Source organism: Pogoniulus pusillus, chromosome 27 (genome assembly GCF_015220805.1).
Source record: "Pogoniulus pusillus isolate bPogPus1 chromosome 27, bPogPus1.pri, whole genome shotgun sequence".
Taxonomy (NCBI): Eukaryota; Metazoa; Chordata; class Aves; order Piciformes; family Lybiidae; genus Pogoniulus; species Pogoniulus pusillus.
The window spans coordinates 6,764,376-6,787,137 of record NC_087290.1 but is presented as its reverse complement, the minus strand read 5'-3'; the positions used below and the strand labels follow the sequence as shown (position 1 = coordinate 6,787,137).

Sequence of the window (22,762 nt, the reverse complement as noted above, 5' to 3'; positions counted from 1 at the left end):
GTTTGGTAGAGAGGATGGAGCTAAGACCTGTCTGTGGCTGCTGCATGAGATCCCAGCCATGGGTTGTGCAAGTGATGAGGCCATGGATGAGTCTTTAGAGTCTTTCTCCTTTGCTAAAAATCCTGGAAAACCCCCAAACCTCAATCTGGTAACTGCTGGTTAGAAGAACACGGAGGCAGTCAGCCTGGCTTAGGGAAAACTTGTGGAGAGAGAGTACTTAGGAGCATGGTAACACTGGGAAGATGAAACCGTGGCAGTAGGTGAAGAAGACCTTGGTGGTTTTATCTGCTTGCTGTGCAAAAAGGTACTTCACTCCTGTTTGGAAGGTAGTGTATGGGCATGAGCATGTCTCTGTGCCCAGCTCCTGGCAGAGCTCATGCCTGGCCTTCACCTCCAGCTGTGTCTGCGTGGATGTGTCTCTTGGCCAGGAAACCACCCACTCCTTAGTGCCTTCGTGGGGTGACCTTCTTTTGGAACACTGGCCACTGGATTGCTCACCTGCTGCTGGAGCTCCAGCCTGGTGGCACCTAAGGGGTTGGGAATGGCTCTGGCCGTCGCAGTGGCTCCCTGGAGGTGGGCAGTGGCCCCTTCACCAACACACCAAGATCAAAGAGGCAAACCCAGCCTCGCTGCTAATTGGCGTCAAGCCTCGCACCTCAAATTAAGGCTGGCCACTTCATAAGTGCTTGGCACCGGGGAGCACGCGTGGCAGGTCACGTTGATGACAGCACCTGGGAGCTGCACTGGTAAGGCAGGCACTGCCCTCCTCTGCCCACCTGCTGCCAGGGAGACCTCCAGGATGTTGGAAGGTTTGGGATGAGGCTTGGGATGAGCTGCTGGACTTTTGGTCTGTACCCCACTGTAGGGTGAAGGCATCAGAGGGATGTGTGTGGCAAGGGTGGGGTTTTCCCTGGATGGATGCTGCTGCTCAGACCTTTCCAAAGGGGATCCTGGAGGCTGGTTTGCATTTAGGGCTGGACTGGCACCGAGCTCCCTGGGTTGGGTATTTTGGCATATCTTCCCCAGCACCAGTCCAAGGGGGCTGTACTCACTGTGGTTGGGCTTTGGGACCTATTTGAGGTTCCCATCAAAGTCACACTTCTCCTCCTTGCTCCATTGCAGGGGATGGAAAAACCTGTAGGAAAGGCAGGATTATGTCTCCCTAATTAGCAGGGGCCTCATTATCATTTCTACCCAGAGCTCTGGTAATGATTAAATATGTGGGAATTATCTGTATTATTTGTATTGCATTAGTATTTAGGAGGCTGGGACCCCTTCTGCTGTGCCAGCAGTGAACGATAGTCCTTGCCCAGAGGAACACTGTTGCTAGCAGAGCCATTGCATGTCCTGGGCTAGAGAGGCTGGAGATTGATCCCTGTGTGCCCATGGCATGGCTACTGCAGCTCCACTCCTTGGCACTTAGAAGGATTTAAAGCATGGAGCTGTATTTTTCTTACACATAGCTCGCATGTGGTTTAGTATGAGAGGAAGAAAATAAGATTCAGTGTGTTAAGATGCCCTCTGAAATAGTGATTTTTGCAGGGATTTAAAAGAGAGAGAAATTTTGTGGGCACCTGGGTTGTCACAGCCCAGGAGCTGAGCTTTAGGTGCTACCTTTGGATGGTCTCACTTGGTTGTTGGAGGGCTACAATAAAGCAATCTCGTTAGGTAAATATAACGATGTTGCCATCCACCATCTGCTAAAGTGCTGCTGTGTGGCGCTGGCGGAGCGGTGGGAGCTGCCTGGCAGAGTGGTGGGAGCTGCCTACCACCCCACCTCTCCCCTGCTCCTTCTTGCCAGTGTTCTGGGTCTTGGATGCCTTAGGAGAAACAGAAGTGGTTGGTGTGGATGGAGAAAGGGTTGGTTTTTTTATCTCATGGTTTCCTCCCTTTTAGCCAGCTGGAACATGAGCTCTTGAGCCCTTCCAGCTGATGAGGACCAAGTCCCATCAGTGCGGAGGGGCCCTTGGGGTGGAGTTAGGGTCGTTGGCAAGTCCCCTAAAAACTAGGTCACCACATTGCCAAGCCATGGAGAGCCTGGTGTGTGGGGATGCCGTGTTCCACAGGGATGCCCTAAGATGCCACCGGATCCCAGGATCCCACAGCATCATCTTTGCTCCCACCAGAGGGGTGGGACAACACTATCCTGTTGGCAGCAGGGACCTCCCCCCCACCTCCCCGCACCTCCCTGGGCACAGGAAGCCCTTTTGCAATCGACAGCAGGAAGGATCGTGCTCAGTCGGCAAAATATGTGAGGAACTCTGCTTGTTTAAAGTGCCTTTGGGGTTTTGGGCCTTAAATAAACATCCTGGTTGGGGTTTGGGTTGGAGGTTTTCATCCTGGGAAAGGCAGGCGGGGGGAAGGGAGCTGCGCCGGTGCCCCAAGTCTGCGTGCACCTTCTGACAAGGTTATAAATTAGCTTCATTAGAGGAGGATCACTGAAAATAAATTGCTCTGCACCCTTTAGGGGCATAACCAGGCTGTAATTTCATCTCTTCTTCCTGGGGACAAATGCTTAGAAACCCCCAAAGTGGAAATTACAGCGTTTTGCCCTGCGTTAGAACCGAGTGGGTTTTACCCTCAAAAATGCAAACCACCTCCGTGCTCCTAGGTGAAGCTTGGCTGGGGGCTTACATCAAAAGCTGGGGGGGCTGGAAGGGGTTTGCTGTAGGTTTCACGCTGATCCTTTGCCACTGCTGCCCGATGGCTTCCTTGGGAGACACCTGGCCAGGGCCAGGACCACGCTGGGCTTTAGACCTGCGGTGGAAGAGCATGGTTCAGCCCAAAGGACCTGTGTGCTGGCAATGGGGATCTGCAGTGGGTGACCTTTAACAGGGCATTAAATATTTATTAAACCTGTTAGAATTAGTGTCAGGGTTTATTTATTTGTTTTATTTAAAAAGAGAGGAGAGGGGAAAAGACATCTGAGAGAGGTGATTGTGACCTGAGAGCCCTGTGAACTGATCAGCCTGGTGTGGTACAACCCCAGCCCTCCCTACGTGGAAGCTCCTGGCTCCAGGATGGATCCGGCATCCTCCCATGCCCTTCCCATGGCTCCTTGCTGGATCGCGCTGCAGGGCAGAGCGGAGCAGGCAGCCCAGCATCCAATCCCCTCTGCATCCAGAGCCTCTCAAATACTTCTCGTTTAGATGTGTTAATTTTTTACCCCACCTGCCCAAAGCCTTATTCCTCTACGGAGGGGCGGGTGGGAGAGAAGGAAGTCAGCCCCACATCTCTCCCGCATCCTCTTCCCGCAGCCCCCTGCCGGCTTTCGCCGCGCCGCCCCTCCAAGGATTACGGCTGTCTCTTGAAAACCTCTTTGTTTCCCCATGTTTGCTGTTGTAATTTATGTACGATGCCGCCGCTTGTTGAAAAACAAGGTCTTTATCTCCGTGGGAAACACACCTGCAGAAATCCAGCCCTGTCGCTGCCTGTGCGCCAGGCGCTCCAGCAGAAAAGCCAGCTCCAGCCTTGCTGCAGTGATGCAAAAGTTTCCTCCACTCGAGCTGCCGGCGAGGCCGATGCTTGCCTCCCCTCCACGCCTTGTAGCACACAAATCCTCTCTCTCATCTTTAAAACGCTCCCTAAAAGCAGGCTGCTTGGGTTGTGGCTTCCTCCTTCGAAGCATTTTCTTCCTCTTGGTTTATTTCTTTCTGTCCTAGCAGCAGAGGTATCGTTGAATTCCAACACCACCCCCCCCCACCCCGATTCCTGGTTGATGTATTTCATTTTTTCCCTGCGTGTAAGATATATATTTCCATGCTTGCTGACCCTCTGCTGTGCTGTGGACCCGGCGCGGTGATGCTGATGGATGGAGCAGAGAGCACCGTTCCCGCGGGGCCAAGGGTGCCTGTGGGTGGCTGCCTGGCAGCCGTGCTCCTGGAAAGGGCTATTTTTAACAGCTGGGACTGTGCTGGGTTGCCATCGATGCGCTGGAGCACGTAGGCATCCTTGAGTATTTTAAACCTGATAATTAAAAATAATGCAGCGTTCTCCTCTGCTGGGGGGGTGGAGGGGGGGGAGAGCTGCTGCTGAGGATGCTCCGCAGTGCCAGCTTTCCTGTGATGCAGGGCTCTGGTCCCTGCACCAGCGGGTGGCCTTTGCTGTGTGCCCAGCTCCACCACCTTGCTGTCCCCACTGGGGCAGGCAAGCCGATGCCCGTTGGCAGCTGAAGGTGCAGGACCAGAAGAACAGGAAGGGAAGAAGCTCCCATCAGGGCCACGGGTGAGGAGAGCAGTGGGAGGGTGACCGTCCCTGCCAGTGCTGGCTGGCGCCTGGCTGTCCCCATCTGCCCCTTTCCTGCAGCTCCACTCCTCCCAAAAGCAAAATGGCAGCAGCTGGGGTGAACATTGGCATTGCCTAGGTGGGAGGCAGGATGCAACGCTGGGGTTTCCCTCCTCCTCCGCCTCCTCCTCCTCCTCATAGCTCCTTGCATGCAGTCGAATCGGGCATGGCAGGGTGCAAGCCTGGGTTTACAGCCCTCTGTGTGCTCCCTGGCTAAAGCCCTTAGTGACGGCTGTGGGAAACCTTCAGACAAATGCTGTTCCTCTTAACCCTATGTGCTGTTGGTGTGCCAAGGGCTCACAGTATCACAGTGGGCACAGACTTGTTCTGCCCTTTCCCCCCCTGCTTCTTCACTAACCTGCTTTTCACCAGCGATGCTACAAAAGGCATTTAAGCCCAGAACCTTCCTTCTTGGTATTGATTTTCCTTTCTGCTTCAGTCTGTCTGGCTTGCCCTTGGTGTTTTGAGTAGCTGGAAGGATGCTGAGGAGAGCCAGAGTGCCTCTCTGGGAGGCTTTGAGTCCCCAGCACAAGGTGATGGGCAGGGGCCTGAGGGAGGTATTCATAGGGATGGAGCAATACCCCTCCTTGTTGGTGCTGATGTCCCAGGAGCTGTGGTTTTGGGCTACAGGAACAGTTCCTTGAAGATACTGGAGAGATGTGGGATCATGCTCAGTGCCTGGGGAAACCTCTTGTAGGGTAGCCAGGGCCATTTCCCCTCCTAGTTTCAGATCAGTAACCTTGGGGAAAGGTTAATGTGCTTCCTTCCACCCTGGAGTGAAAAAAACATCATTTTGCTTTTCATCAGGTTTTTGGGCTCCATCAAGTTTAGCAGCTTTACTGAGGATGGGGCACAGTGGCTGAAGTAAATCTTCCTTTTAAGTACTGCCTTTCCCTGTGGCTGTGTGTGGCATGAAGAGCTGTGCTGAGAGCTTGCTGGCTCTGCCAGTCTTGGCATCCATGCTGCTGAGTGGTAGGTGCCCCTTCACTGATTGCTTGCCACCCATTAAAGGGGAGCTGATCAATAATTAATTGAGTCTCTCGTGCTCCATGAGTGGTAGCCTGATGTGGGTGAGTGCACTGCTTCCCATCCTGGCTGAAGCAAGTTATCTGTGGGGCTGTTGGGGTGATCTGGTGTTTGAAATGTTTCTGTTTTGTTAGCTGTTTCTAGAAGTTCTGTGGTGAGGTTGTGTGGGTCTCAGTGGGGTTTGGGGTATGGGTCTGTGCATGGTGGCATCCTGAACTGGGGTGATGGAGAGCCAGGGCTGATCGCTGGTGGTGCAGCCACGTGTTTGCCATCCCATGGATGGAGACATCAGAGGGTTTTCACTTTCCAGCCTGGCAGTGTGTGTGTGAAAAGTAAGCTGTGAGTCCAAAAAATACTGTGTGCCCTCTGCCTTCCCTGTGACAGGTTGTCCTCCCTCTGCACAGCCTCCAAAATCTAGGTTTTGGGTACCACCTCTCCTGGAAGCATCACCATCCTGGAGCTACATCAGCGCTGAGCCATGTCCCCCACGCAAGCCGCAACATCCTTGTGTTTATTTTCTGCTATTTATGGGGCACCTAAGCCAGGCTCTTGCATTCCCCAGTGAGGAGGAACCAGGCTGCCTTGCAGCCACCTCAGCACCCTCTAAACTTGCCCCAGGCACTCTAAGAGGCGATGAGCGCTGGTCGCTGGGTGCTTATTTCCCTGCCCTCGCACCTAAAGCAGGCTCCAAATGTGGGACGCTGCTTCTCCTGGCGCTTCGTCGGGCGCCAGAGCTGCCGACGAAGGGAAATGTGCCACGAGGCAGGTTTGCTTTGCAGGATTAAAAGCAAATAAATATTTATGTGCTATGCAAAGCAGCCCCAGCGAGATGTGCGTATCATTGGGAATTTGCAGCGGTTTCGGTTTGGGCCCGAGATGAAGGGGCGTGCGTGGCAGTGCGGTGCGGGGGCTTAAAGGGATGTTTTCTCTCTTGCTGCACAACACAAAAGAGAGAGGGAAAACCAAGGAATTATATTTTTTTTGGGCTGCTCTGGTCTTGGGTTTCACCATCGCCCTGCGTCCTCACGTCTTTAACTGCAGGGATGGAGAGGAGCCAGGGAGCGAGGGCAGTGCAGGCAGCATTTCGTATGCAAATAGAATGCTGGCCCCGTTCCTAACGTTTGCTGTGTTTACACGTAAATGCAAACAACTGTTGACTTAGTTTCAACAGATAATGTGTTTCATAACACAATGGAAATGAGAATTAAGCTGGAATTTAGCAGGGGGGAACATGTGTTCCTGCAAGACCTCAGGCTCCAACCTCCCCGCGCCTGTGTGCCGTGTGGTGGTCATGGTGGTGCTGGTGCTGTGAGGGTTCAGGGCTGGGGACTGGCATGTTTGGGGGTTATCTTTTCTTGTTGCTGTTGAGGGACATGGCTGATGTCTGTTTTCCCTTGCTAAATCACCCCGGAATGGTGGAAGGGTGGCTGTGGGATCAGGGAGTTGGACCAGCCAATTGGTGAGACTCAGATTGTGGCTGGTGTCTAACTGAGGTTCTGGGGACCAGCGCTGATCCCAGGCAAGTGTTGCCCTGGAAAGAAGGGACTCGTATGCTTTGGCAGGGTACAAAGGACCAGAGGAGGTCTGTCTCAAGCTACCACGCTGGAGCCCGAGCGCTGGCGTGTCCCGAGAGGGAGGAGGTGGCAGTGGCAGGATCGCCTTGTCCTGGAGTGACTCTGAGCAGAAGCATGAGGGAGAGGCCCCGGCTGTGTTTTAGGGCTGGATCCTGGCCAGCCTGGGGCAGTTCTTGCAGGGCTCCCCGGGGCTGACGCTGACCCGGGCAGCCTTTGAGTCATGGCTCCAATCGCTGGCTATCAGCCACTCCTGCCTGCCACCTTCCCCACCCCAAATCCTGCTAGCGAGGCAGGACCCCAGTGCTGCTGGGCACCACCCTGGGATGTTGCTTTGCCCTTCCCGGGTGAAGGCATCAATGCACACGGGCAGCTCTCTGCAGCCTGTGGAGGCATTGCCAAAGACTTGGCATTTGAGGACCCATGGGTGTATAATCACTGTCTGTGGGTGTGGGTTTGTCCTCATCTGTCTGCCTGTCCCTTGCTGGCAGCTACCCAGCGTGGCAGGGCTGTGGCATGACTCAGGGTGCTCAGGTGTTAGAAAGTCCAAGCCCCTGTGAACATGGCAGGGGGAAATCTTGTGATGTGCTCTGTTAGACACCAGCAGATCTTCCCCCAAGAGCTGTAGGGACAGGCATGCCACTGGAGACACCTTGGTGGGAGGTACGGGCTCTGCCAGCTACTAGGACCCACCTCTTCCCTCCCTGACTCTGGAGATACTGCTCCCAGGATGCAGGAGCAGTGTGGCAGGATGCAGCCTTGCAGCCCCAAAAATGATGCCAGGGCCCAGAGAAGCCAGAGCTACCCTCATCCAGACCCAGTGGCTCCAGGCATGTTGTCTCGGAGTGGAGGGTGATGATGGGGTGGGTGGGGGCCGACCAGAACCTGGGGCTGTTTGTGTCTGGCAGCTGGCAGTGATGCCGAGCCCTGATAGTGGCGAGGTAATGGCAGGGTTTGCATGAGAAACAGCAGGTTTCGGAGATGATGCCACAGCCAGAAGCTGCCTAGGAAGGAAATGGGGATCCTGGGCAATGTGGGCAGCTGCTGGCCACCTTCTTTTTGGCGCCCTTCACAGGTCATACCAGGGTGGGTACAGGCTTACCTTCACTAAAGGCTCCTCCATTGCTGGTGGTGAAACACCTGCCCATGCGGGATGCCTGATTCTGGGCACCCTGCAGAGGCAGGCAACTTGCCACCAGCAATGGTCGATTTGTGGTGAAGCCGAGGTGACAAGGTACAGCCAGCACCAGCTCTCGGCACATGTGCTCCCTGCAGACAGCAAGCACCAGGACAGCCTGGGATCTGCTCTCGCCCTTCCCACTCATCCCACAAAATAAAATCACAGAGAAGGGAGCAGGCAGGAGCGGGGAGACTGGAGCACAGGATGCTGCTGTCTCTGAGCCTCCTTTCATCCCTTTAGAAAGCCATTTTATTACTTTATTGAGCTTATTTATGTGGCAGGGAGCCAGGCCTGGGATTAGCAAATAGCCCATCCTGTAACACAGGGAATACTCGATACTGAGACACCAGTAACCAGAGAGAAATATTAGAGATAAAATTAAACCATAATGAGATTAGGTAGCGGCTCTCTATCAGAGACCTCCTTACGCAGAGGTAATTACCTGGGCAGAGCAGAGAGCAGGTGATGAGCAGCAGTGTGGCCATGAGCTGCAGTTGCCTGGAAGGGGGAGATGGGGTCAGTCCAGCCCCCCTACCTGGAGGCTTGGTGCCATCAACAGTGGCTTTGCAAAAGAAAGAAGCATTGGAGTTGAGTGTTGAGGAGCAAGAGAAGGTGCCCACTGGCATCTGCTCCCACAGTGAGGACTGGGCTTGGACCAGCCTCTGCTGAGCCTGTGCAAACTTGTTACCCTCCACTCTGGGATCTGCTCCCACAGTGAGGACTGGGCTTGGAACAGCCTCTGCTGAGCCCATGCAAACTTGTTACCCTCCACTCTGGGGGCTGTGTCTATTTGCAGTCTGGGGATTTTTTGGCTAGTTAATGCTGAATAATAATAACTATCATAGAATCAGTCAGAGTTGGAAGGGACCACTAGGATCATCTAATTCCAACCCCTCTGCCCCAGGCAGGGACACCTCACACTAGATCAGGCTAGCCAGAGCCTCATCCAGCCTGGCCTTAAACACCTCCAAGGATGGGGCTTCCACCACCTCCCTGGGCAATTATCATCATCAACTGGAGCAGCTCCCACTTAAATGGACACAAGGTGGGCACACAAATGGGTGACAGCCAGGATGGGACATCGGGCAGCATTTGGAGAAAGCAAACCTTGTGTTGGGATGTGGGAGCAGTGCTGCAGCACCTGTGGGCATGGTGTACATGGTGTGTGTGTGTGTGGGTCCGTTAATTTGGAGGGGGAAGAAAGGAAATGTGGGGGGGAGGAGTGACACAAAAAGGCGAAACCTCATGTGCCTTTGTAATCTAAAATTCAAGTTGGGCTCTCGGTGACTGCTTGGAAAACAACAGGCTTTTTATGTTGGCTCTTGGGGTAGGAGGAGAGCAGGCTAGAATAAAGATTTACAGTGTTTGGGAGATTAAAGGCCCTTGGTACATTGTTCAAATACCACGAGATTAGTTTCCAAGGAGACGGATACCAGTTGCCATAGGCACCGGGGGGCCAGGAATTAGGATTGCGATTTTTTATCCTGATCACGCAACCAGTAGCTGAACGCTGCTAAAACTCGGGCTTTAAATAACCCCAGTGTTAGTTTACGCCCCGCTGAGCCGGGGCCCGGCACTCCGCCTCCCTTCCTCCCCTCGTCCCGCTGCCCATCTGAGTCTGCAGCGTTGCACCCAGGTATTGACAGAGGGGGCTGAGCACCCAGGTCGGTGCAACCTCAGGACCCGCCTTGGCTGCTATCCTGTGGCTTCCAGGCTCGTTTCATCTCATTTTCTCTCTAGGCAAGGGGTTGTGGCATCTTCCTGCCACAGCCTGGACGCTCTGCTCCCCCGTCAGCAGTTGCTGTGGTGCAGGGATGTGCTGAGGGGCAGAATTAGTCTCCTGCTAATTTTGGCTTCCCCCCGCCATGCGATTCTGGGAAGTGCAACCCGAGCCCTGACGCGTGGGACGCCGGCTCCGTGCCCTCGCTGCCTGCCTCTCCTTCTAGGAACCCTAAAGCCACGGGCTTTGTCCAGGCTCTGCAGGAAGGGCTGCCAGCCTCCCCGCCACGGGCTGACTTTTGGGGCCGGACATCCCCCTGGGCTGGGAGGCTCAACTGCGGCAGCCACACAGGCATCCAGGTCCCCACGGCTGGATGCTGTCGGGTACCACGAATCTGCCTTCATCCGCCCGTGTGGGGCTGCTGGTCCGGGATCCACCTCAGCCGCTCTCCATGCGCGACGCTCACAGCATCCCTCCCCTGCAATGGTGGGAACGCTCCGATTAACACATCCTTCTCCCCTCCGCACCTCTCCCTTGTTTTTCTCTTTTCTTTAATAAATGACGAGGCAGTCGCTGGAAGGGAGAGCTCCTGCGCCTGCCTGTCCTGAGATTGCGGCGTGGAAACTTGTCTGAGGCTGAGAGCTGCGCTGCTTGAGCTGCGCGGGCAGAGATCCCCCCCCCAGCAGCCGCTGTGACATGAAAGTGTTTATCCTGGGGGAGATGAGACGCAGCTTCTGAAGGGCACTTGATCCTCATCTGTGTCTCTTTGCACTAGACAGAAGCCTGCTCTAATTTTACTATATTGGATCTGTGTGTGCTTAGGCCAGGCTTAAGAAAACCAAGGCAGCAGCAGAACCGAGTGCCCTGCCTGGGGAGGGAAGGCTGAATTCCTGTGGTGGGACACATTCTCTTCTGGTTTGCTCTTTGCTTCTTTTCTAAGTGGGACTAAACTGTGACAGGAACCAGGAAAGCAGAGCTGAGGTGGTGATGCTGGTGAATGCTATGGTGCCATGGGGAGTTTTTTCAGCTCCAGTAGGTGCCTTGGATTTTGTTGGTAAAATAAAACAAGGGAGGAGGTGTCTGGTGATGGGAGCTCAGTGCTACCTGGCTGAAAAGGGCTGTGGGGAAAATAGAAGGTTTGCAGGACCCAGCAAGGTAAGGGCTGCTGGCACATTTGGACCAAGTGGTTTAGTGTCCCAGACTGTACCAGAGGCTGCCTCCCAGCTCTGCTGCTCTCAGACTTTTACAAAAAAGCTGTTAGCTTGAAAAGTAGCCAAGAAAAAGAAAAAAAAAGAGAATCTGTGGATGTGGGGAGAGACATGGCAGTGGTTATGGGGCAGCAGTTGAACCAGGCTGCGGGGCTGGGGCATCCCAGACCGTGGTTATCTGCTGGCATCAGGGCTGACCACCCACTGCCTGCTAATGAAGCATCGTTAGTGAAGCAAGAAACCACCCTGGCACAAGTTGTTTTGTCACCCCATGCCTGATTGGGATGGAGAGGATGTGGCTTAGAGGGCTTGGAGGCTGGAGCTGAATTTGGCATAAGGGATGAAGGTTTATCTGGGTGGCATGGGCAGGTTGAGGCCGTCACGGAGCAGAAATGTCCATTGGTGTGGTAAGAGCCCAGGACTGGTTATTCAGCAAGCATGGGGCTGTGCCTCTGTGCCAGAGGTGGCTTCGGCCACATCCACTGGCTCCACTGATCCTGGTGTTTGCTTAAGTGATTAGAAGAAAACCACAAGGTGAAATCCAAGCCCTGCTCCCTACCTCTGGCTTTCGCCACGCTGCGGTTTGTGTGGTTTCCAGGGCTTTTTGCTCAAGCAGCTCCAGCTCACCGGGCACCTCGATGTGAAGAGGGACCTCAGAAGGCCCTGAGATGTGGTGGGGCAGAGAACTACCTTCTGAATCAGTGTCCTTCTCCATCAGAAAGATAGCCCTCAGCATGGGTCCTGCCCTAGAGCAATGCCCCCAGCAGGGACACTGAGGATGGCCCCCTCCTTTGGAGGGGAGATGCTGCCCCAGCATTAGCAGAGGACATTATTTGTTGCTCCAGCTCCTATCAGGATGGCTGCTGATGGATTTGAAAGCATGTTTAATGATAGCCAGGGCTAATTGCTTAAATGTCCTCCAGGGTTGGTGTAATTTTTTTAAATCCCCTTTAAATATGCCCTCCTGGAGTAAAAGGCAATTACAAATACAATCACTGTCTCATTTCGTGCAGGTCATCATTACATCCATGAGCTGGGTGCTGTGTTGCATCCCTTCCCACCACATGGGCTGCCAGGTGCTGGTCCTGCTCCCTTAGTCCCAGTGGGAATGGGGCTGGGTGAACATGGCAGCTGATGATGTCACTGAGTGCTTTGGGTGGCCAAGAAGCCCAAATGCCACCTTCAAAAGTCCTTTTGGTGCTTGGTAGCCTAATTTGCCCTCACCCAGCAATGCCTTCCCCTGTGTTAGTGTTTCCCAAGGATGTCCCCTTCTCTCCACAGGAGAGGGAAATGGCTGCAAAGCTCATCTCAAGACCTACCTCTAATATATGTGTATAATATTTGAGTATCTGTATTTAGTATATACTGATATATATTATCAATATCTATATTTAATATATACTGATATATATATGTGTATATATTGTATTTTATATGTTTAGCTGGACTTGGCTCACTTGGGCTTGCTATGGTCTTCCCAGCACCACTGAAGCAAGGGTCAGAATTTTCCTGGAGGACCAAAGAAGTGATTTGTTTCCAGCCCCTCTCGTGTGGAGCTGCAGGCAGGACTGGTGCAATGGCCTGGTTTTTGAAATGATTTTTCTTCTTCTCTTTTTTTTTTCCTCCCCCCTCCTTTTTTTTCCCTTCAACGTGCTGAAGGGTCAGAGCTCTTGGTAATTTCAATTCCTGTTTGGCTGCCTGGACTGGGAGCCAGCCCACGCGGTTGGAGGCTTTATAAACATCCCCGGGGGGGATTTCCATGGGGATGCCGCAACATCCGCAGGGTGAGTGGGGAGCACTGGGAGCATCTCTTGGGGCCGTCCATGCTTCTCGCCTGCTTTTCACCTCTGCCTTACTGCCATCAGGCCCCGACACACTCTGTGGTGTCAGTGACCTTCCCTTGGTGCTGTGGCGGAGGGGGTGCCCTCAGCTTGCCACCCTTGGGTGCAGCTGGTGATTTAAGAGCTGAGCTGGAGGATGTGGCTGTTGTACCTACCCAAGTGCTTGTGGGTTTGTCAGGTGCTTTACCCTGCGATGGTTTTGAGCAGTCTGGTGCCCTCATTTAAGGAGCTGCTTCATGCAGTGAACATTGGCAGGGTTACGTTTTTAAGATGCAGTACAGCTGCAGGAGAAAAAGCAGCCACTCAGTTCAGTTTGAAACCGGTGCTGGCAGAAAGCAATGTAAGAAGCAGCAGATGCAGGATGCCCTCAGTCCCTCCTGGGAGTTCGGTTGTTCCCATCTCACAGCATCTCCTGCTCTGCACTGCATTTGGCCTTGGGTAGTTCCCAAGAAAGGGTTTATTGCCCTGTTGTTTTTTTCTTCTGGTGGTGATAGTGGCCTGAGGAAACAGTGGGCATGGGGAGAGGCTCCAACAAGTTCAGGCCAGGTTTGTGAGTCCCGAGTGAGTGCATGGCTCCCTTTGGGAAACTGGACTGTGGGGGTTGTGCTAAAGAAGGCTTTTCTACTCGGCAGTGTGAAGGTGGTGGGAGGGCAGCAGTGGAGCATCTTCAAGCTCTGCTATGGCTGTGAGATAGCACCAGCTTGGCTTAATAAATAAGATAGAATCATAGAATCGTCAGGGCTGGAAGGGACCTCAAGGGTCATCCAGCTCCAACCCCCCTGCCGTGGGCAAGGACACCTCGCACTACATCAGGTTGCCCAGAGCCACGTCCAGCCTGGCCTTGAGAACTGATACTGATGCTTCTAGTTGTGATATAGGTCTGAAAATTGCTGCAAGGCTTGAATAGATGAGCAAGAAGGTGGTGAACAGAAGCCAAGAGCAGGAGCCTACAGCATCTGTCCTTGCGGTGAAACGAGCCTGAGCCTGACAGGCGACGCCAGGGCTGTGCCGTGCGAGCTGCCGGCTCACGTCGAGTCCCCTCGGTTCCTCCCAACTGAACCTGTTTACAATTTAGAGGCTGTAATAACGCAGTTCTCTGCTCGGAAGTTTCCTTTGGGGGGGTTGTCGTTGGCCTGTCGATGCCTTTTTTTTCACTGTTTTGTTTGCTCCGAACACTTTGGAAACGGTGACGTAGGGCACGAAGCAGGAGGATGTTTATTTTGGAGGGGGGGGGGATGCTGTCCCACGGCAGCGGTTGCAGGGACAGAGAGGGGATGTGCAGGGTCGGGGGGAACAGCTGCAGTTGCTGCAGGGGTTCTGCAGCCTGCTCCCGTGCCTGTTTTTCCCTTTGCTGCAGCACAGGTGATTCACGAGCGAAACTCCCCCGGGGCCAAATTTATCATCTTCCTGAGGATCGTTAAAGGGAGGCGAGGGAAGGAGGCGCGGTAAGGCTTGGGTCCTGTGGCAGCCTCATCCCCGCACTGCTCGTCCTGTCCCCACAATATTCAGCTAGAGGGAGAAATGATGTAGTAGTACAAGTTAATAACAATATAAAACAGTTAAATGAACGCATGATGAAGAAATAACCCAAATCTGCAGCTGTTTGCTTTGGCCCTGAGACAGCAGCGTGATGGTCCCTGAGTCAATCTGGGCCCCGGGGACAGGACTCAGCATGCAGAGGTGGGATGAGGCTGGAGCTGAAGCTGAGCCCTTGTGAGAAATCAACTCCTTGGTGGGTGCCCCGAGCTGGGATTTCCACGGGATGGGCATGTGGAGCCCTGGGAAGAAGGCAGGATGCTCTGCACCCATCCTACCCATCTTGTTCCCTGTCACCAGCCCCAAGTGGCTCTAAGAATGGTTTACCCCAGATTCCTGAGGCCTCCTTTGCCTTTGATTAGACAAACAACTGCAAGCCCTACGTCTTAATTTGATTTGAATAAGCCTGGCACTTGCTGTGAAGTTTTATTCCCCCCTTTTCTAATTCTTCTGTCACTGCTCTTCGTGACCATAAATGATTAGAAGCTTTAGAGGAATATTGTCCCCTCCCATCCCTTAAAGTCCTGTTGTATTACTTGGGTCATATATTCATTATCCTTGTTGAATGTGTCTCCCTTTTCTTTATTAAACAACTACCCTGGTGAAAGGGATCCTTTCAGCACTGGTCTCCTGCAGAGCAGGGAGGGAGGGGGTGCAGGGACCCAGCTCTACTTCCCACTGATGTTATCCTGGGTTTTCCCTTTGGATCCTGCTCTGTGGCTGGATTCTGTTCTTGGCTTTGATTTTTGCAGCTGAGGAAAGAGCATCACTTCTAGTAGGAGGCCATGGCCAAGCAGGTTGGTGCAGCTTAAGCTCACTGGAGGGTCATGACCAGCCCCACCAAGGCAGGGACCAGCTCTCCAAACCACTGCCAAAAGGCAACAAGAACATCTAGGTTGTAGCAGAAGCATTAAAGGATAATTAGGGCACTTAAAAATACATGTGGACATCAAAATAAGGCTGTTTGCCAAGTGAGTGTTTTCAAGGGAGTTAAAAAGGTGATGTTCCCTGGACCAAGTCCTTTCCTAGTGACAGTCTCCAGGTAATAGCTGATCCCTAGCCTGACACTGTGGCTGCCCAGTGTCCTGTGGGCTGGGGCTGTGGTTTGAGGCTGGTATTAGTGGTGCTATGGCCTTGCTGCTCTCTGCCAGCTACAGCGAGGCACTGGGGTTAGGACAGCATCAATTTAAAGAGGATCTTGAGTGCCCTGCACCCACAGGGCTCTGGTAGGAGCTGGCATGTGGAATGGATCCATCCTTCCATGCACAAGCTGCAGGGCTGGGGCAAGCTGGAGCGTTTCATGGCACCGCAACCCTTCGCGATGATAGAGCTGGAGGTGCCTGGCAGAGCCCTGTCCCCAGCGTGGGGACGTCCAAGGGACTGTGCTGCAGGCTGGGAGTGCTCAGGCTCCAGGTTCCCTGCTCTGTTTTCCAATCTGGTGCCTAGTTTTGGGGGACTTTTCCCCTCAAGATGGTCCAGGCAGAGAGGAGTGGTGGCAGCTTCATTAAGAAGTATCAGCTGGCTGTAAGATGGTTTTGCTGGACCACAGAAGAGCTGTCATGGCCGTGGCTGTGTCTCTGCCATCTGAAAGTGCTGGTGATGCCTCATCACTGCCTGCTCTTGCCAGCTGGTGACACAGGGGAAGCCAGCCTGGAGGTGTCCAGAGCAACCTCTGGGATTCAGTAACTACAGTTTAACGGGGAGTCATCTCCACCCTCGTTAGCTTGGTGCATGTCCACATCGCAGCAAGGGGTGGCAGGGCGAGGCATCAGCCCTGTTGCCCTGTGCACACTCGGGCACCTTGCAGAGATGCTGGCAGGCTGTGACTTGTCATTCTGGACCAAAAGCCACCATGTCCCCAACTGCCTGGGGCAGCACAGCCCTACTCGGTGTGCCCACTCCTGCCTGAACGCAGGTGCAGAGTAGGGTGGGAAGGTGAATTTGGGGTTTCGCTGTCAACTTCTAACCCTTCTGTTCAGCAGGGCCGAGCTGCAGACAGAGTTAGGCTCAGGCAGCTTCATTCATATTCCCAGCTCCTGCCCGTCTCGCCTCGTTACAAATTCTCTGGCCTCTTTTTCTCTCTGCCTGCAGCCTCGAGCACATGATTTATGATCCAGTTTGAGTGGCTCCCCAGCCTTGCCAGCTAATTTGCCACCTTTTATTTGCAGGATTAAAGGCGGGCGGCGCGACGCTGCCCTGCGGATGGAGAGGTGATGGCTTGGAAGGGACCACAGTGGGTGCTGCAGGGGTTGTCTTGTGGGTGTGGGTGCCCCGATGTGGCAGTGGGCAGTGATGTATGCAGGACAAGTCTCTGCCTCAGTTTCCCCTGCAGCATTGGCACTGCCATGGGGCATGGTGAGATGTGGGCACTGGGGTGCAGAGACCTGGTGCAGTTGCTGTGTGTGTGGCCAGGCCTTGACCTTTTTTCCCCTTTTTCTCCCCATTGTGCAGTGAGGGATGGAGATGCTGGGGCTGAGCCCTTTCTCAGGTGCAGGGTGCCTGCACACTGCCCAGTCCTAGTCATGGAATCAGAGACCGCAAGGATCATCTAGTTCCAATCCCCGTGCTGTGGGCAGGGACACCTCACACTAGATCAGGCTGGCCAGAGCCTCATCCAGCCTGGCCTTAAATACCTCTAGGGATGGGACTTCACCTCCCTGGGCAACCCATTCCAGGGTCTCACCACCCTCATGCTGAAGAACTTCTTCCTAACATCCAGTCTGAATCTACCCATTTCTAGCTATGTTCCATACCCCCCAGTCCCATCACTACCTGACAGCCTAAAAAGTCCCTCCCCAGCTTTCTTGTAGGCCCTCTTAGTCCCATTGGCATAGTCTCCCAGGAGCTGAGAGGTGGGATAACTTGGTGACAGAGCCCCACACCATGAGCTCCCCTGCTCCCTTGAGGTGAAGGCGGAGTACCCCATGGCTTTGCCTGTTTCAGAGGCACCTTTGTGTACCAGGCTCTGCTCCTGCCAAGGGTATAGGGAGGAAGGCACAGGGAGAACCAGTACGGTGTCCTTGCGGGGATGCATGTGTCACCCCCTGCTCTCTGCTGCCCTTAGAGCTTGGGCACAGTGCTGCATCCTTTGGCTCAACATAGCCCCAGTCTGCCCATCTGGAGTGCAACTATGCAGTTCAGCCTGATGTGCCCCACATGGTGATGGCATTTCCTCAGGGGTGAGTCCCTGAGGGCAGCGGTGACCTGACTGCTGCTGGGATACACAACATAGAATCCTAGAAATGCTTCCAGGGTTTGGTTATAGCTCAGCAGCTACAATTACCAGCAATTGTCTGCCTTTAGCAAAAGGGGTGTGGGGACATGGGGCTCAAGCTTGCTCTGTGCCTCAGTTTCCCCAGTGTATCATCCATGCCAGCGTTGCACCATAACCTATGGCGTACACTGGTGGGGGGGCTGCACAGGTGATGCTCAGCAGCAGCTCTCCATCAGTAACAGTGATGCATCTCACTTTCTCTTCTGTTTTCAGGTGAATATGGCCCTGGCAGGGAAGCCTTTAGACGTGACTCTCAGCACCTCCAGAGCTGACCAGTGGAATATGGTTTTTCCCCAGAAAGACGAAATCGTCACCAGCTTAGTGTCTGCCTTAGACTCCATGGTAAGAGGCCAGTGGCATCCCTGTCCTGCTCTCCTCCTTTGCACAGGGCTGGCTGGGAGCAGGGCTGGAGCCATGAAGGCTGTCAAGCTCATCCAAGTCCCCTCTGCTGCTGGAAAGCTTGGGGAGCTGCCGGAGCCGGGAAATAAAAACCCTCTCCAGCCCTGACAGCCGTAAGGATCATAAAGTCAGCCCAAGTTAATCTCAGATGTGTATTGTTTTCCCATTAATATTTATGTTGGTATCAACTGAATGTAGGGTGGTTGGCTTTTTTTTTTCCCCTTGATGTTTTACCAATGTTACCCTGAGCTTTTACACAACAGGAGAACAATGGCTTTTATCTCCCAGAACAAAGAAAATAACTTTCATATCTTTTGACGTAGAATTCCCGGTGGAAACCTTGCCTAAGTCAGCCCTGCTTACATAAACAAGATAACTGTCTGGATTAAGTCTCGTGGACCAGAGCTAATCTTATTTTTAACTGTGAATGTGATCAAGAAGGGAAAGTGAGTGTGTAGGAACAAATTTCTCGTGCAGTGCATCACGCTAAGTGGCCCTCCCCGTTTAAAGCCAAGCCTTAGTTAATATATTTGTCTTGGATGCATCTTCTCTCTGCAGGTAGGGTGTTTTTTTTTACTGACAGCCATTTCCTTCCCTTTGACCATCAGCAGCCTGCTGAGGAGCAGGTTCCCCAGAGCTGACGCACCCCAGAGGGCTCTGAAGCTCTGTGCACATGCCACCCCGTGCAGCAAACCACTTGGCCTCTTAATGAACATGCATTGCTCTGCAGTCCTCCTGACTTGCTGCCACCAGGGCCAAGGGGCCAGGCTGCCCCTGAAATTCAGCTTTTGTCCCAGTGCTTCACCACTGCCAGGCTCTGCACTCACTGAAGCCTGCCTGCCTTGCGTGCCTGATAAATAAACCATGGGGCCACCTGCATGCCGCCAAGCAGGCTTAGGGTTTGGATTTAGGCTGCCTCCAAATCTTGCATCCCCTAGATTCTGCATTTATTGTTTTGAGCCAAGCACTTCTGTTTGCTACTGGGTTTTCTTAGAAATCACAGAATGAACCAGGCTGGAAAAGACCTCTAGGATCATCGAGTCCAACCTATCACCTAACCCTTCTAATTAACTAAACCATGGCACTGAGTGCCTCATCCAGCCTGCTCTTAAACACCTCCAGGGATGGTGATTCCACCACCTCCCCAGACAGCCCATTCCAATGGCCAATCACAAATGCCTGGTTGAGGGATGTGATTCCATATCTTCTTCTTGAAGGTCAGCAGGAGTTACAGTGACTCAATATAGAGACTGGTTTAAGCCCACATGAATCAAGCTCACTGTAAGTGTGCGCAGGGAGGTGAAGGTAGCTGAGGGCATTTGGGCCATGGGCAGCGCTGTGTTCCGTGGCATCCTCTGGCCCCTCCAAGGTGTCATGGTGATGTGTCTGACAGGGGCTGTCAGTGGGGAAGTCATCCCTGCTTCACCCAATTTTAAATCATGACCTGGGAGCAGACTTGAGAGTTGGGCGGAATGGAACCTAATGACATTCAACAAGGACAAGTCTAGAGTCCTACAGCTGGGCAAGAATAACCCCATGCAGCAGTACAGAGTAGAGGCTGACCTGCTGGAAAGCAGTTCCAGAGAAGGATCTGGGAGTCCTGGTGGACAGTAAGTTGACCACGAGAGAGAGCAATGTGCCCTTGTGGCCAAGAGGGTCAATGGTATTCTCAGGTGAATTAAGAAGAGTCTGACCAGCAGGTCGAGGGATGTTCTCCTTCCCTTCTACTCTGTCCTAATGAGGCCTCATCTGGAGTATTGTCTCCAGTTTTGGGCTCCCTAGTTCAAGAGGAACAGAGAAGTACTGGAGAGAGTCCAATGGAGAGCTATAAGGATGATTTAGGGAATAGACCATCTGACTTACGAGGAGAGGCTGAGAGAACTGGGACTGTTTAGCCTGGAGAAGAGAAGGCTAAGAGGGGATCTAATCAATGTTTACAAATACCTTAAAAGTGAGTGTCAAGGAAAAGGGGTCAGTCTTTCCTCAGTGGTGCCCTCTGATAGGACAAAGAGCAGCAGGTACAAGCAGGAACATGGAAAGTTCCACTTTGACCTCAGGAGAAGCTTCTCTGCTGTGAGGGTGCTGGAGCCCTGGAGCAGGCTGCTCGGAGAGGTTGTGGAGCCTTCTTCTCTGGGGGCTATAAAAAACCCACTTTAATACATTCCTGTGTGGCCTGCCTTAGGTGAGCCTAGAATCGTAGAATCAACCAGGTTGGAAGAGACCTCCAAGATCATCCAGTTCATCCTATCACCCAGCCCTATCCAGTCAACTAGACCATGGCACCGAGTGCCTCATCCAGTCTTTCCTTGAAGACCTCAAGGGACGGTGCCTCCACCACCTCCCTGGGCAGCCCATTCCAATAGGAAATCACCCTCTCTGTGAAGAACTTCCTCCTAAGTTCTTCTAGAAGAACAGGGAGGGGTTGAAATTGATGATCTCTAGAGGTCCCTTCCAACCCCTATCATTCTGTAATAGCATCTTCAGAGCACCAGTGCCGTAGCTACGGGAATCTGGCTCAGGCTGCCAGCGCTGCGTAGCTATTACCATATAAAAAATCATAGTAATAAAAGCACATATACATGTGTATGGTGTGGGGCAGGAAGTGCACATTACATAAACTGGATTAATGCAGGAAGTCTTTTCCATCTCTTTAATGTTTTGCATAACTGTACAAGAAGAATCATTTGGCTAATCCAGACTTTGACCATATTAGCGTTCTGCAGCTTGAAATAAGATTCTCGTGCTCCTTATTGCATTAGAGCTGGTGGAAAAATACAAATTGTTGTTGGGTTTGGGGTTTGGGTGTGTGGGTTTTTGTTTGGGTTTTGTTTCTTTCTTTTTTTTTTAATAAGAAATGCTAGAAAAAGGTTGCTTTTAGGATAGGAAAAAGTGAAGTGAAATGCTGGGTAAGTAGTTCTTGTTTACCAGCGCAGCATAGCTCAGCTGGGAATGTTTCTGGAGATGTAAAGTCACCCAAGTGTTTAAGGGCTGTCATAAACCCCTCTGAGGGTCTGAGCCTAACCAGAGCGTTGCTTTTGATGTGAATTAAAGAAAAACCCATCCCGTTGGGAAATGGCAGGGTTGGCCCCACGGCATCTCCTGACCTGCTGTCTCCACGCAGTGCTCGGCGCTCTCCAAGCTGAACGCGGAGGTGGCCTGCATCGCCGTCCACGAGGAGAGTGCCTTTGTGGTGGGCACTGAGAAGGGTCGGGTCTTCCTCAGCGCCCGCAAGGAGCTGCAGACTGACTTCCAGAAGTTTTGCAGTGAGTATCCCCACTGCTTTAGTCTTCTCCTGTGCCCAGGTGGGTGCTCCTGTTGGGCCAACTGGGAACCCGCACTGCGGGTGGAGGAGATGTCGTGGTTCGGGGGTGCCGTGCTGCTGCCTGTGCGTGGGATCGAGCAGCAGGGAAAGTGATGGGGAAAGCAGGTGGGAACCATGGCTGGAGCCTCTTCCCTCCCAGGGAGGGCACTGTGCACCCCATCTCTCCACTCTAAAAGCATCAAGGGTGGCATGGGACTGGAGAGTCCAGCGGAGGGCTATGAGGATGATTAGGGGACAGGAGGGCATTGGCTTATGAGGAGAGGCTGAGTGACCTGGAGCTTTTTAGTTTGGAAAAGAGAAGACTGAGAGGGGATTTGATAAATGTTTATAAGTATCTGAGGGCTGGCCAGGAGGAGGGGGACAGGCTCTGCTCACTGCTCCCTGTGACAGGGCAAGGAGCAATGGGTGTAAGTTGCAGCAGAAGAGGTTCTGCCTCAACACAAGGGGGAACTTCTTTACTGTAAGGGTCCCAGAGCACTGGAACAGGCTCCCCAGGGAGGCTGTGGAGTCTCCTTCTGTGGAGCCTTTTAAGGCCTGTCTGGATGTGTTCCTCTGTGATCTGTGTTAGATAGGATTGTCCTGCTCTGGCAGGGGGGTTGGACTGGATGATCTCCTTGGGTCCCTTCCAACCCCTAACATCCTGTGATCCTGTGGATTCCTGCTCTGCTGTTGGCCTGTGGCAGCACTGCTGGTGTGCTGGAGGAGCTTTTGAGGACTTAGCAGAAATACTTTGTCCTACTGATTTGCCACAAGCAGAGAGGCTTCCTTGGACCAAGGCACTTGCCTGGTTTTGGAGAAACAGGGATGGATTTGAGAGCTGAGCGTGTTTGTTGTGGAGTTACTTAGATTTTTGTGGGGCTATCAGGAGCTCTGGAAGCCTCAAGCAGGAGCTGTAGTCCACCAAGTCTCAGGTCAGGCACTGGGTATTGCAGGGGAATCTGAGTGGTGTCAGCTCGGTGTGTGGTGAGGCTGGCACCCAGCCCTCTGTCCCAGCTCTGTGCCTCAGCAGGCTCCCCAGAAACAGCCTGGGAGCTGAGGGGCAAGTGGGAACCACGACGTAAATGAGGACCTGTATTTGTATGGTGGAATCATCTCTGAAGCATCAACCCTGCTTTCCCTACCCAGTGCAGGAGCTGGTGTGGGATCTGTCTTTGGTGGTGCTGAGGATGCCAGACTGGGAAGGGCCCAGTGCTGGATTTGCTCACTCACATTGCCCATGGAAAGCAAGCAGTCAGCTGTGTGTGCCCACAGCTGGTGTTGGTGGAAACCATCCTGGTGCTTAATCCGTTGGAGTGACTGCTTGGGAAGGGTTTGCTCCAGTGAAAACACCAGCACTGTAGTGCTGCCATGGCTGCTGTCTGCTGGGGTTATTGCTGCACGTGTGCAGGGTGAGTGGCTTTG

General features: G+C 53.1%; 1 protein-coding gene across 5 annotated transcripts in view; it reads left to right on the top strand.

Moving 5' to 3' along the window:
• Window positions 1–22,762, top strand: part of GTF2IRD1 (GTF2I repeat domain containing 1) — a 74,873-nt gene that overhangs the window by 5,181 nt on the left and 46,930 nt on the right. For 4 of the 5 annotated variants that reach the window (XM_064166235.1, XM_064166232.1, XM_064166233.1 and 1 more), the window contains exons 2-3: window positions 17,854–17,982; window positions 21,161–21,302. In XM_064166235.1, coding sequence (XP_064022305.1) covers window positions 17,860–17,982; window positions 21,161–21,302 — 265 coding nt within the window. In that variant the 5' untranslated portion in view covers window positions 17,854–17,859. Of the gene's footprint in view, window positions 1–16,565; window positions 16,577–17,853; window positions 17,983–21,160; window positions 21,303–22,762 lie in introns of those variants that run through there. The other variant, XM_064166231.1, reaches the window with a different exon arrangement.